Below are 15,758 nucleotides of genomic sequence, written 5' to 3' on the forward strand. Positions count from 1 at the left end.
TCTACTTCTTTGCCCTGCTGATCAGAAGAATCAATAATTTACCACTTGAAATCTGTTGCCCCATTTTTTTGGAATAACTGCTGCCGTTGTCTGCATAGCCACCTATGTCTGAGCCAGAAGTCTGCAGGCTCCAAATAGCACACACAGAAATGTGGCTTGTCATTCCTGCCCTGCCCTCTCCCCCCAGCTCTTGCCTTCCCCTTGTGTCTGTCCCAAAATCTGGATTTGGAAGCCAGCAGTCCCCTGAGCTGGCTGCTGGGAGCTGAGTGCAGGAGCTGGCAGGAAAACGTGCAGGTTTCTGCTTGGCAGATATAACTCCCATGGAACAGTGCCTGAGTCCTAACAGGGCTTTTTGGAAATCAAGCCATCTTGGCATTATTGTTTTGTATTTAGACAAATGGTTTGGCCAGTTCTTAGTTCTGACAAAAAGCCATGCAAACCATTCACCCTGTAATGCACAAGTAGCAGGGGGAGACTACAACTGTACTTAATTTCTGTATTCCATACCTGCTGACCACTCACCTTTTCACTGTAATAATACTTTTTCACACCTTTTGCTTTGGCTTGTGTTAGGTATAATTTTATTTTTAGCTTTTTTTTTTTTTTTGTATAGTAATCAGAACCTCCTTTCGCCTGCCTCCTGCAAAGTGGGAACAGCAGTTACTGCCATCATCAGAAGTAATTGAGATTAGCCTTGCTAAGGATACTGCACACATCCTTGCCAAGAACAGAATTATTCTTAGCAGCACCAGCGTTTTGCTCTGTGTTCAGCCCAGCTCTTGTGGTTTGCCAGAGGGGTTCGTACACACTTGCCAAAGGCAGAGGACTGTTGGAATTAGAGATCCTAAAGGGAAGAATATTCTAGAGAAGATGCAGACTTTCTGTTCACTCCTTCTCAGGATGATCTGAGAAAATTCCTCAGTTTTCTCCAGCTCCTCCTTTCCCAAGTCCTGGCTCTTCTCCTCTGGGTTCCAAAATCAGTCTGAACTCAAAGTATTTATCATCTCAGCTCTCATTTCCACTCTCCCTTGTTCTCTAGACTCAAAACTACCCTTTCCCTTTGGATACCCCAACCTTTTCCCCAGCCTCCAGTCCCAGTCCTCTCTACCATCCTTCAAGTTCAAGCACTGGAGTGAGAAATCTGCCCTGATTTCTGAAATCTCACCAGACTGACTTAGCCACTGAAAGGTAGTGCTAGGATGTGTTCAGCGGTGTTTGGACTCTGCCACTGCAAAAAGTCCTCTCCACATATGATAATGTAGGGATTTTGCTTATTTGTTGACTTGCTTTTGCTCAGACTGCAAAATTTGGGCACCATTGTGATGACTTTTTATTGGTATAGCAAGAACATCTGAGGCTAGTGCCATCACCTGAACTTGAAACCCATGCTGCTAAATCCATGGGGCAGGTGGGACTTCTCAGGTTCTCACAATACCTTTTGTTTTGGTTTTTTGTTTTATGGTAGAATTGATATTTACTATGTCTCAGTTTTCCCACTCTCCCACCTTATTCTCGGGAATGGCCAAAGAATTGTAGCTGAAACTTTCCAGCTGAAATGACTCAGCCTGAGGCAGACACCTGGCCTGGAAAACTGCTATCCAAACAAAAGTCAAACTGCAAGCAAATTAAAATAGTCTGTTCATGGGAAGTGTTGGCAAACAAGAAAGAGGTTATATTACCCACCCTATCTCTAATTTTCATATTTCCATTGAAAAAACCCACATTAAAGTGGAAAGATGTTAAAATAATAATAGCAGCATCTTTTTCGCAGTATTTTAGTAGATCTCAGAGCATTTTAAGAACAGGAGTGAGTTATTATCTCCATTTTTTTATTATGCAATTTATAGTAATAGTTTTCCCAGCTACAGTAAAAGCCATCAGTAGTAAGTGATGATTTTCTTGTCATCAGTCTCATGGGACACATTCTCATGTAAACAGCCTGCTGCTATTCACACTTCTCCAACAGGAATTAATTGAAAAAGAAGCCCCTGAGAGGGAAGGGTATAGCATCATTAAAATAAAAAGTGTAGCGTTCAAAAGAGCTGTTTCTGATCTTGTTGAGCTTATGTATTTCATTGATTTAGAAAGGCTCTTGTATATAAAGTGAGCACCTCACCTGTTGTGAACCACAAAAAGGAATTGTACCAGCCTTGTTTCATGTTAGAATACAAGCAAACCAAACGGGCTACTTCTAAATAGCTTCAAGTTTGCAACTGTTTAAATAGATTCTCCTCATCTTTTCTGGGAAGTGTCTAGCTTTTACTATTATCTGAAATACTGTTGGTGAATTTGCATTACAAATCAGTTCAGGGAGGGCTGGTTTAGATAGTGAAAAATACGCAGGCACAAAAGGGAAAAAAACATCATTGTAAATCTTTTCAGGGTTCTTGGTGCATTCTGCCATCAATCAATCTGCTAATCTGTGCTTGCTTCAGCCTGGAAGTGTGGATTATGGCAAGTGGGAGTTCAGCTGTGTGCACATATCTCAGATCTTTTCTGTCCTGCTGACTGACTCTGCCAATAGATTGAATCAGAAACGAACTTCTGGCCTTGACGTCTTTCAGATATTTCCTTTATTATATCACTTTCTGCCTTTTTTCCACTCCCCCATGCTATATGGTTTTGGATCCCTTCAAACTTGTCACAACTTGCTTGGGAAGAAATGCTCAGATCTCTCAAAGTGACTGGAGTTGTCACCTACAGGAATCACACCAGGGCCATGTGGTCAGAGTGAATGAGAATGTGCCATCGTGCAAAACATCCTGGAAAATGCACTTAGGAATTCTTCTCAGGTCACATCATGGCCATGGGGAGTAGTTTTGGGGGACAAGCAGTGGCAGAGCCTGATTTAAGGGAATGTGCTCTTTGATAGGGATGTCTCAACTGTGCCTAACCTGTAGAAATTCCTGAAGATAGGACTGAAAAAGGCTGATATTTTTGACAGGTCTGTGTAAGTTTTTTTTTGCCATTCAACATACAGCATCTTAAGGTTAGCTTTGCACTAAAATACCTGACTTACATTCTTTAAAGTCTCACAAGTGTCATGTGCATGTGTCTTGCTTTGCACTAGTACACTTCTAATATAACTTCTGTAATGACTTCACCTCTGACACTGCAGAAAATGGTCACCCAAAAATGTCTGTTAAAGTTGTTTCACCACTATCCCAATATTCATGACAAGGAATTAGTATGCACAAATCTAAAACTTTTCACTTAAATCTAAATTAAAACTCCCTGGATTTGTGCACAGTCTTTTATCTTCTTGTGTCTTTCAAGCACAATTTATGTCTGTGTATGAATTCATTTATTTGTGAACTATGCAAATAATGTGAAATGAGCCTTAATACTTCAATAAGTGCCTCAGTTAAGGAATTTGAGACAATTTGAATATTATCTATGGGTTTATCAAAAGCTGGCCCTCTTCTCTCTCTTACAGTGCAGATTTGTTTATTTAAGATTTGCAAGAAGGCAGGTTCTTGCTCTTTTCTTTTATTTTTGTTTATTTTGTCAATTATCTTTTGGCTCCAATGATTTGGTTGGTCTTAACTTTTCACAGTGATACCTGAGGACAAAGATCACTTTAGATCAGGTAGGGGCTGAACAAGGGCAACATCACTGGAGCAGGTTCCAAAAGTGAAGCCTTTAATTAGGAAGCACTTTACCAATGAAGGTATCAGCTTGTTGCATGAAAATATTCCTGCAGCTGCTGTCTTACCTTTAAATTGAGGATTCCTCTCTTACAAATAAATAGCAAATGCATCCCCTTGGGCAGGGAACTGAGCTCCCCATCACCCCAGCTTTGCAGGGTGTTTCAGGATGATAAGGGCTTGCACTTTTCCCCTCACAAAGGAGGCTGAAAGGAGATGGTTCCATAGATGGATGAGACATGACTTAAAAGCACTTTTGGTTTCTACACAACACTTTAAATGCTCTCTCCTTATGGAGAAGCTCCACTAGAGCATCAGGGAGCCTGTAAGTGTTGGATGGCAGGAAAAGGGAATGGGAACTGTGATGGCTGTGAAAACTTAAAAATTGCTAGACCATGGCTAGAGTTTGTGCAGAGACAAAATAATGTTGGCTTTTTCACTAACCCTGTGCATGAAATCTGGGGTCACACGGCTGCCCTAAGAGACTGCATAGCTTAGTGGTTGTGGCTTTGCATCAGCCATAAATATTCATTGCCAAAAGTATTTTATATTGCAGACACAGCCCCTGCAAGAGTGCTGTTGCAAGAAAACCCATCAGGGAGCTGTTTATAATGATAAAGCAGGGGATGACTTTTGTTTTGCTGTGCAGAACACCATGTTCAGCAGGCTGCTGCAGGAAACAGGAGATCTGCAGGATGCTCTGTCTTAGTGAATCATCTCAGCAGCTCCTCCCAGCAAAACTGCCATGGAACACAGGGCAAGAAATTAAGGATGTTCCTCTGCTAATGGGGACAGCCTGGAAGCCCTTCTTGCCCTCCTTTGCATCAGTACCCCAGAGGTACAGAAGACCTTGCTAGGGCACGAAAACATAATTTAAATCTTCCTGTATTAGCACTAATGAGGCTGGCCCATGCTCCTCTTCTTAAATAGACACTTAATTCAAGCTCTCATCAATAAAGCATTCCCAGGACACAGCACTTGGTGGCATGAAGCAGAGATTTTCACTCTTCTGTCTGTTGTAGGTAGAGAAAGAAGCACCCCTTCCATGTACACAAGCACACAGACTATTCTCTCTCTAGTTAAGATGGAACAACTTATATATAAAATTGCATAATTTCAGAAAAAAATCAAATGCAAGCTCTGAAATATCGTCAAACTAAAGCTATGTATAGGGAAAGGAAATACATAAACACACCTTGAAGTATTTAAAACAGATTTTAAATACATCTGTCCAACTGTAAATTTTCTCAATCAAAGTACTATATACCCTTCTTATTTTTTTAGTGCTATTTGGCAATGGTACAGCTTTAGTGTGCAGAAAAATCTCCTCATGTTGGTTAATCAAGCTTGATATTTTCTTCTACCAAGGATATATCTCAACTTTTTACTGCAGGTATTGATAGAGACAGAAAATTTTATATTCCGGAAATTATTTGCTGGAAATCATAATATATTTTTAATAAGTGATTTTTTCGTGGTCATTTGCTTCTTCAAACGAGCAAGTAGAAGGTTTATCTCCTATGATAGCTCACCAGAAACTTCCTTTATCAACTCAAACTGGTGAATACCATAGCTGGAAAACATTCTTCAATACTTCAAAGTTTTTGCAAGACTATTTCCTTTCTTCTAAGTACTGATTTTAAATTACACACTGGCTTTTAAAATAAGCTCCTTGTCAGGACTGTAAGCTGCTGCAGGTTGAATACAAATTATATTTTATGAAGCAGAAATGTTGGTTTCCTCTGTATCTTAAAAACCTGAGGAGAAGGAAAATGTGCTGTCTAAAAATATTTCAGCCAATTTATGAAATACTCTGCAGGCTGCTACTTATATTTTAGAGCTGGTAAATGCAGCCTTGCAAATCAATATTTTCTGAAAAACATTGCCATGTCACCTAATGATCTTTCTCCCTGATTTCTTCATCAGAGAGATGGAGAGTAAAGATGCATCCTTGGGCAATATTTTGTCTGACTTTTGATATTTTGTCTGTGAAAGATTGGCTCAAATTTGTTACACATTCAGCAGAAAATACAGAAGTAATTTTCCACCCTGTTGTGAATTTTAGCATATTTTTCAGTAATGATGTTTGAGACGAAGAGAAGGGCTTGGGAAGAAATGTGCTGGGCACCACAGTAAGGGGAGGACTTGGAATTTAGCAAGTATTAGACTCATCAAGGGGAAAATTTATGGCAAAACCTTTTGAAAGATACACTCAGTTAATTTCTAATTCCCATTCATTTTATGAGCTGCTTGTCAATAAATGCTAAGAGAAATTTTTTTGCTGATGTACAAAGAATCTGAGATCTCTCATGTGAATAAATTATCTGGGCTAAGGCAATTCCAAGAGGCTGCAGATATTTTGCCTCACTTTGTGACAGCAAAAGTCCCCAGATGAACAAGCAGTGCTCAAAGTTCAAATAAACACAGTCATTTCTACCAAGTTTCTTTTTACTCCTTGCCTGGTCTACCAGATTTTCAGAATGCCAAAGGACAGGTTTTAGCAATTAGAAAGGTGGCAGCCAGGATAAATGGAGATGTGAGAAAAATGGATGGCAGTGGCACTTTTCCCAAACCCAGACACTGAGACACTCTTGGGAAAAGCCAGTGAAGGTCTGAAAGGATGAATTGTGTTGTCCTGTCCCTGAAGTCACCTCTCTGTGGCAGCTGAGCATGGTCATAACTTCCATTCATCAAATGGCACCGTGGCTGTGCTGGAAACTGTGGAGTTAATACCAAATTTGTGGATTTGTGTATCAGCCTCTTGTACCGTGAGGTGAATGGGAACAAAAGTTTGAACATGGCTTTGAACAAGGCCTCAGTCCTTTGGGGGCCTGTAATCATGGAATTATAGATCACAGAATGGCTTTCAGTTGAAAAGGACCTTAAACATCATCCAGTGCCACCCCTGCCATGGCAGGGACACCTCCCACTGTCCCAGGCTGCTCCAGCCCCAATGTCCAACCTGGCCTTGGGCACTGCCAGGGATCCAGGGACAGGCACAGCAAATCTGGGAATTCCATCCCAGACCCTCCCAGGGAACATTTCCCAATATCCCATCCAGCCCTGCCCTCTTTCATCTTTAAACCATTCCCTGTGTGCTGTCCCTCCATTCCCTGGGTGCTGTCCCTCCATTCCCTGGGTGCTGTCCCTCCATCCCTTGGCAATTGTCTCTCTCCATGGTTCCTGCAGCTCCTTCAGGCCCTGCAAGGCCACCCTGAGCTCAGCCCAAAGCTTCTCCTCTCCAGGCTGAACAATCCCAGCTGTGCCAGCCTTTCCTCCCAGCAGAGCTGCTCCATCCCTCTGCTCATCCTGCTGCCTCCTCTGGGCTCTCTGCAGCAGCTCCAGCTCCTCCCCAAGCTGGGATCCAGGTTTGGGGCAGCTCTGCAGGTGGGGTCACACCTGAGCAGGGCACAGGGGCACAATCCCCTCCCTTGACCTTCTGGCCATGCTTGATGAACTTTCTTACTCCTAATGGATGACCCAACATATGGATCAAAGGAAATGCCTGGAGCTGACACAGTTGTCACCAACACTTGTCCCTGCATCCCAGAAATAGGACGCTGGCAGAGGAGGGAAAATGCTGCTGAGGAAGTCCATGGGCACACACTGCAACAATTTGGGAGATTTTTTTTCTGCTTCAGCTCTGGGGAAACCACAACCTTAGAATTTCTGAAGGGAAAAAGGACAAAAGAAATACAATTAGATAAAGCCACCAACTCCATTTTCTTCTGGAGTCCAAACATATCGATCACTATAAATGTTCTGCTCTGGGTGTCCTTCCATCTTTCCTGTTCAAACGTAGCACAGATTATGTGTAAGTGATCTCCCAGGCAATACAAAAATGCACTTCTATATCTGAGGTACATAACCTCTTGGAACCTTGTCTTTTGATTTATCAGTATTTGAGTACTGCTTGAAAAGTTGGTTGTGCAGCCCTTTCAGGAGTGATTGATCAAAACCTGAGATCAATGCCCTGGTTGTTTGAATGCTCCCCTGAGGAGGGCAGAAGACTTTGATTCCTTCATCTGGACAAATATTTGAGTCTCAATTTACCAATTTTTTAGTAAATATTCCAACCACAACCCAAAGAAAATATGGCAGCCCAATAATTTTTTCTATGTTTATTTAATCTGTCTGTTTCATTAGTTTTTTTATTAAAAATACCTGAAAACAAAATGATTTTAAGAAGTAGAATTCTTTACTTTGGTAGAAAATATGATAATTTCCTTCATATTTTTTGGTTCAGCCAGAGAATGAGAAAAAAAAGAAAATGAAAAAAAATATTTTTCAGGCCAAATATGCTTAGCAGGAATTAAATGCCAACTTGAACGTTTGTGCCTTGTACCATCCCTCCGATTAGAAACAAGTTTTAACTTCATCTGCTGTCCTACAAGCACTGTACATGCCTTCCCCTTCTTGCAATCTTAATGAGAATTGTGACTTGCAACGTTAAGAAATAAGTGCTAGAGGCAGGTAAGGAAGCTCACACTCCCTTTTATCACATCCCAGAAGCAAAGCTGGAGCCTCTTCCAGGTCTATTCCATGACCTTTAAGCAAGGCCCTTGCACCAGACCTTGAAAGCTGCTGAAAGACCTTGAAATTGCTCTTCCTGGCAATGCTGGCAGCTCTGGAAAGGCTCGAGCTGGCCTCTGTGATTTCTGGAAGAGCTGCTTGATCCTCTTGCAAGGGTCTGCCAGTGAGGCCAGGTGTCTCTAGAAGCCAGGACTTCCCCTGCTTGTCATCTCTGCTTATGCACTGGGTGGCCAAGAAATGAGAAGGTGTTTTCAAAAATGTGATTTTTCCTGCTAAACAATGCATTATGGCTGTCAGAGGTGTAGATTCTGCATATCCTGATACCTTGTTGGGACTGCCTAAAAACAGAGGCCAGACAAAATTAAGGGAATATAAAGCAGTTATATTTATTGAAAAGTCTTCAGGTACATTTAGGGTAGATGAAGCCCCCCAGGGGCTACACCCTAAATGGATGATGGGTCACAAGTTTTCACACTTTTATAAGTTTGGTCCATTTGCATATTGGGGGTTAATTTTCCAATTACAGCTTCAGGTAATGAAGTCATTTACTGCTAGTTTGGTCCCACTCAACTCACTTTTGTTTCCATTTCTCCGGGCCTGAGGGAGTGAGGTGTCCTTGATTCCCAGACCTGGAGAGGAATTTGACAATTCTGACCAAAATGGGAAAGCAGCAGCCAACACTCTGCATGTGTGCAGCCAGGAAAAACAGCAAGCTACTCAAGGAAGCTACTCAAAGGAAAACAGAAGGGAAAGAACTAATAACAAAGTTTAGCACCAGGTGTTGTGGACAGGAGGAGTGTGTGAGGAACGTGATGTTTTGGTAAGAGCATGTTTACAGGAGGTGTTGCCTTCCTTGGACCAAAGAGCTTATTCTATCCTTGGTTCAGCAAACCAGTCTATAAAAATGTGTCTACTCCTGCAATAAATCACTTCTTCTGCTTTCTGGATGAAACCTGTGTTGCTGTGTTTTCTCACCACTCCCTAGCCTTATAACAACATATATGGAGTTTAGATTATGCACCAAAGAATTGCAGGGTTACAAATATAGGAGAAACACAAATCCTAAAATCCTAAGTTATCAATCCCACGCTGCACACCTGCCCCGTTATTTTAATTCCAGAAACCAGGCTTCAACAGCTCCCTCTTTCTCTCTCTCCTTCCAGTCCCACCTTTCATCCAGCCTTTCGAGTTCCCTCGTTTCTCCATCGGGCAGAGGGTGTTCATCCCCTGCGTGGTGGTCTCGGGGGACCTGCCCATCACCATCACCTGGCAGAAGGACGGGCGGCCCATCCCCGCCAGCCTGGGAGTCACCATCGACAACATCGACTTCACCAGCTCCCTGAGGATCTCCAACCTGTCCCTGATGCACAACGGGAACTACACCTGCATAGCCAGGAACGACGCGGCCGCTGTGGAGCACCAGAGCCAGTTAATCGTCAGAGGTAAGGAGGTGGAATTACCTCGATGGGCGCCAATTAAGCTGGACTCGGATTTTTTTTTGTTGTTGGAATCAGTGAGTCAGGAGTCCCTCTGAATTCTTCAGAGAGAAATCAGAGTGCAAGGGTTAAATTAAAGCCCTTGGATAGATTGAAGTATGTTAAGCAACTCACACATAACGCAAAGGTGAAAGTTTTAGTGTGAGTGAGCAAGCAAGCAAGCAAGTAAAATAAGTTTTCAGTGCTTTTAGTGAATAAAGCTCTTAGATGCCAGAGATGTAGTATATGTTCTAGTGAAGGTTGAAAAACATAGTCCTAGATACTAGTGTTTCTGTGGAAGCTCCAAGAACATAGTTTCAGACATAATAAAGCTATAGTAAAAATATTGCTTACATTTTCCAGATAGAACAAGATAGACCATATAAGTAGTTTATAGTAGCCTGGCATGCTAAGAAACTAAAATTCTAATGGTTAAGAAGTAGTGATCTGAGTTTGTGCCCTAGCCTGTTAGGAAGTTTCTATAAAAGAACATGTATTAGGGACAGCCGGTGCTTTATGCCATTGCATTTTACCACTGCATTTTGCCATTGCATTTTGCCATTGCTTTTGCCTTTAAGACTGATGTGCTTCTGCAATAAATAATTTTATAGCAACTATTAGCTGCTTGGCTCTTTATAAAAAACAGCCCGACAAGTAGGGTGCCTAAGAGCACCCAGAAGACTCACCTCACATTTTGTGATCTGTTTGATGGAAAATATGAAAAAAAGGGGAATGTGGTAATCCCCTCTCTCTGTGACAGAGAGCATAGAGAGCAATGAGGCACAGAAAATAATGTGATTCTCCTGTCTAAAAGTCTTAAAACTAATGAAAAACCCTGGAGTTTATGGGGTGAGTGGGGGACCCGCAGGAGTGACTTCCTGGAAAATTTTGTGATTGGGATCAAGCCTTTGAAAGGGTGTCAAATTATTCTCTGTTATTGCTTTACTCTGATCATACCCATTTTTTATTTAGACCACTCTCTCCAACAATATTATGTCAGTAAAAAAGCAGGACATTGATGTTGACTTCACAGGGAAAGGACTCTCTGCTGTTACCTTGCACTTTTCCTGGTTTGTGTTTATCATGAAATTAGCAGGATTCATGAACTCATGATGACTTCACAACATCTTTCCTTATAGATATAGATATGGATGTGAAATAGAAATAGATGTGAACACATTCAGTAAGCAAATACTTTATGTGGAAGAAACCTTTCTAGTCACACCTTAGCCAAATTATCTAGAGATTATTCCTTGTTATGTATTTTCAAACTTACTGTGCACAGCTTCAACAGAAGAATATTGCTTCCTTTTCTTTCTAGGAGCTTTTCAAAGTGTTTCAAATTTTTATTTTTAAAAACTCAGTCAGACTCTTCCCTTTCCACCATCTCCTTCTTGCTACCAAGCCACTGGACTTCTCAGAGAAAGAATAATCCTACAAGGAACCTCAGTAATTTCTGCCTGTTGCACATTGCTACATTTTATTTTCCCTCCTGTAATTTTGCCAAGATAAACTTTAAAATCTTAATGGGACTTTTGCAATCTTTCCCAGGGCTTTTTTCCCCACCCCAAATTCTGAAGAACTCTTTTAAGTCAAATGTTCCCAGTGTCCTAATGCTGTCCTTAAGGAATTATCCCCTGGTTTTCCAATATGCTTACTTTTTTAATGCTAGTATTCCCAAAACTCAGTGGTAAATGAATCCATTACTTTTCCACTAGTTTTGATATGAATATTTCATTATTTTTTAAAAAATTTCACTGATTTTAATCTTACTTAAGATTATTCAGTACAGGTGTCTATTACTTTCTTCATTTATTTAGGAATTCTTAAACGAAGTAGTCTAATTAACTACATGCACTTAATTATTCCTTTCTAAGCTTTTCTGCTAGATTTTAATCCTATTCCTCACCTTAATCATGAGAGATTTTCCTCACCTCCTCTTTTCCCAGAGAAGGGAAGGTTGAAAACCTCACATCACTGCCTGTGTCTGCCCTGCTCAGAAATGCTGCTCCTAAAACCAGCTGGGATTTTTCCTGATTTCCAGCTGTAATTCATCTCTGGAAGTAATGGGAATGAATCTACAGCAACCCTGTGTGGGTTCCTAGAGGCACTTCTCAAACCCAGGGTGGTTTTACCATGTGAGAACAGGTTCTCTGCCTCCACTGTCTGTCCTCACTGAGACCCATGGGCGCAGGGATTTCTGCTTTGTGCAGGGATTTCTGCTCTTTCTTTGTAGGGATTTCTGCTCTGTGCAGGGATTTCTACTCTTTGTAGGGATTTCTGCCCTGTCCCCCACTGATGGGGACAAGCCCTGCTGTGCCCTCACTTCTCCTGGCTTTGCCTGAACTGCACTTTCCCTGTCTCCTGCTGCCTGTGGGTAATTCCTCCCCTGACCTCTAATCCCAGGACACATCTGCCTCTTGCTGCCTTTTCAGTTATTCATCAATTTTGCCTTCTTGTCCAGCAGAGGAGTTTTGGGGAGCCCTTCACCTGTCCCTCACCCCAACACCTCCATTTTCACATCCATTTCCCCCTCATATGCTTTCTGCTCTAATTACAGCTCCTGAGGAGGGCTCTGTCTTCATAAACCCATGGGCATGATAGAGAGGAGCTTTTCACTCCCTGATACCCAAGGCCTTGCAGAGCAATTCTGGATCCTGCAATTTTTTAGGAAGGCTACATCATGTTCCCCCCTTGTTTATCTTTCTGCCTATGTAATACTCTGAGGAGCCTCCTTAAATCCTCTCTTCTCTCCCCTCTCCTCTCTCACTTCAAATGATAATGTTTTAATCAGTTTTGGATATGCATCTGAGATAAGAGCTCTCACTCAGAGGAAAGGAGAAAATACAATATCATGTCTGACCTGAATTCTCTGCCAAAACCCTACCCTGACCTCTTTCCCTCCTACTGAACTGCTTCAGCTGCCTCATCCCACAGAGGTCAGAGCTCAAACAGCCACCAAATTCACTGTGATCACTCCTCCTCTGCATCCAACCTGACCTGTACACATTTCAGCTAAGACTTGTTTTCCTGCTGCCTGTTTATTCTCCAGGCTTTCTGATCCCTCCTCATCTTTTTGTTCATAGGTGCTGTACAACTGAAACATTATATTTTTGTAAATAATCTAAGTGGTTTATCTCCGACTACAGGGAGAAGAAGTGGTGCTTTAACTCCTCTTGTTTCTAATCCCCATGGTTTGAGGGTTTCTCAGCAGTGTGCTTTAAACTCAGATGTTGGCTATCCCAAATGCTGGGAGATATATTCTGGGAAAACATTATTTATATGCACACTGTGAATTTTGATATGAGGGAAGACAATGAATAGGAAAGGAAAATTAAGTGAAATATGACTGTTACCCACATAATTCCTTTTTCTTTATTTAGACTGTCCTTGTATTCATTTCAAAAGTAGACATTAAAACAGTGCATTTAGTGTTTCCAAACTAAATGGGAATCCACATCATTTTACAGTACATGGGTAGGACTAAAGGTGGAATCTAAAACAAGACATTCCTAAGGTGAATGAAGAAACACAGGCCAACTGCTCATTGCTTTATTTGAATTATTAGTCAACACACAAACTTCTGCACATTCCATACACAAACATAAATTCATCATCTTTACATCTTCAGATAACTTTTCCTCAATATTTTCTGTCAGATCACATAGATCTGTGCTTCTTTCCACGAATTATTAGCTAATTTTAGACAAATTGGAAGAGGGGAAACACCTCCAGTGGAGCTGAGCTCTGCAAATTTCATGTTAAGAGGTGATTGATAAGAAACACTGAGTGTAATACCAGAGAATCGAAACACTCAAAACCTTCTGCCAACACCAGAATTGTTCCAACTGGGATCTCTCCTCATGCACAAGATACAAATCCACAGAAAGGCAGGCTTGATTAGTCCCAATGTTTGTGGAATATCTTTTTAAAGCTTAGTAGGAAGTGGAGGTGAGTGAGAACAGAGCTTTCCTTCTCAAAATCGTAGGCTCTGTCAGATCCTGGTCTGCAGATCTTCTGGAAATACATTTGGCAGCTGGAAGGGCTTCTCAAAACCTCATAAATTATTACTATTATTATTATTATTATTATTATTATTATTGTTATTGTTATTGTTATTGTTATTGTTATTGTTATTGTTATTATTGTTACTATTATTATCATTTATTTATTGGCACACTCTTAATTTGCTAGTCATGCTAATCAGAAAAAGGAAAGGATAGGATCCTGTCATGAGAGCCATAGATAGAAATGAGGAAAATATCTTCTCTGTCAACTGCTTAAATCATCACCAGGAATTAATCAAGACTTTACTCATTAAGGCTGTCGTCAAAGAGTGATTAAAAATCTATATACACTTTATCATGTGTTATTCATTTCTGTAGAGTTTCCTAAAATGAAGTGCTCATGAAATAAAAAGCAGTGAAAAGAATTTTAATGGGTAACCAAAAAGAAAAATCTGATAAATGTATTATGAGTTCAAAATTTTTCTGATACTACCAGAGAAGGGAATTAAAAGATAGTAGTGGATGCATAAATAATGATTTTATATCTGCTGTTAGTGAACACATCATAAGTTAAAATTGAGATAAGGTCTTTAGATACCTAATAAGCCCCCATAATGCATTTAGTGCATTAGATGTGTTTTCATTTTGCACTTGCCAGGGGTGTTGAATGTAATTAGATGGTTAGGCACCCAATGAGGAGTCCCTGAATTTTCCAGAGAGTAAGAGAGTTTCCACCTTTTTTGTGACATTTGGTGGTGGTGCTGGGGTGATGCAGCAAAAGCATTTTGGGACAGAAAAGCTGGGAGGGAAGATTTAAGGTCAGAGCTGGTGTCAAAACTAATTTACTTTTTTTTCTGGTGTTTACATTGTGGCTTTGAAGATGACTCCTAAAAGATTCACTTATTTAATGCATTCATTAGACAAACCTGATCAACACAAACCACTAGGCATGGTCTCATTTTGCAAAAGTATATCCTTTTTCTTGAACTGCAGAGCAAATGGTTTCACTAAACCAGCTAAATCGACCCCTTAGGTCCAATGACCAAATTTAATAACTGTTCATCTTTGCTAAAGTACAGTGTTTAATGATCTCATTCATTAATACATCAATGGTTGCTTTGGCTGATTAAATTTCCTCCATCATTTTGACAGTTTGATCTAAATGTGAAGTACAAATATTCCATGTAAAAATGAAACATGCATTCCAGGCCAATGTCACTGATTATTTCTTAACTGACTCCAGTATCTCACCAGAGGAGCTGGTGTTAGGAGCCTCCAGAATTGCTCTCCAGAGTGATTCACTGATCACTGTACCTGGCAGCCAGAAGTGCTTGCCTGGATTTGGAGCCTGGGAAGGAATGTGTGAGTTTGGCACCTGGTCCCTGGCACAGTCAGAAGGGATTCTTGCACTTACACAGAGCAAATTGAAATCAGGGAGTGGGTGTGGGACCACAGGGATCTCATCTGGTTTAACAAGGCCAGGGCAATCCCAAAATCAATCCAGGCTGGAGAGGAAAAGATGGAGCAGCCCTGGGAGAAGGATTTGGGGGTGCTGAACCCTATTCTGATTGCTTCATCCTTAGGTTTTCCCCCAGTGAGAGCCTGAGACTGCTAATCATAATATTAACTGAAAGTACCTTTTTAAGGCATTTTTTACTCCTTTTAACCTTTATTTTTTAACCTTTTAACTCCTTTGACTTCAGCCATTAAAGAGTTGGCATCTGTCAGCTTATGGCTCTTACCCTAAACAATTCAACAGCTCATTTCTCATCACAGACCTGTGGGCTGCCTTAAATGAGAGCCTACCAGAAATTCACTGCTAAAGCAATTTTAAATGCCCTCCTTCACAGGCTCAAGGAACTGTGCTGTTGAGACAAGGAGGAAGATAAAAGTAGAACTGTTCAGTCACATTCATGAGCAGTTTCAGAGAGTTTCACTTCTAAAGGAGTCTCACACATTTACAGCTAAAGAGAGAGGAGAAACTGCTTGTTTACTTTTTTCTATTAACTCAAACATATCAGACAAATTACCTTGGTTAAATTCTTGCTGAGCATATTTTCTTTAAGGGCTAATGATCTCCTGAAAGATAATGAAAA

The 15,758-nt window shown here is 40.9% G+C and overlaps 1 protein-coding gene across 1 annotated transcript in view; it reads left to right on the top strand.

Annotated features, from left to right (window-relative positions):
• Positions 1-15,758, top strand: part of DSCAM (DS cell adhesion molecule) — a 436,159-nt gene that overhangs the window by 270,806 nt on the left and 149,595 nt on the right. Inside the window, exon 9 of the mRNA XM_088160469.1 lies at positions 9,344-9,622. Coding sequence (XP_088016595.1) covers positions 9,344-9,622 — 279 coding nt within the window. The remainder of the gene's footprint in view (positions 1-9,343; positions 9,623-15,758) is intronic.

This window comes from Sturnus vulgaris, chromosome 2, assembly GCF_052056855.1.
Source record: "Sturnus vulgaris isolate bStuVul1 chromosome 2, bStuVul1.hap1, whole genome shotgun sequence".
Classification (NCBI taxonomy): Eukaryota; Metazoa; Chordata; class Aves; order Passeriformes; family Sturnidae; genus Sturnus; species Sturnus vulgaris.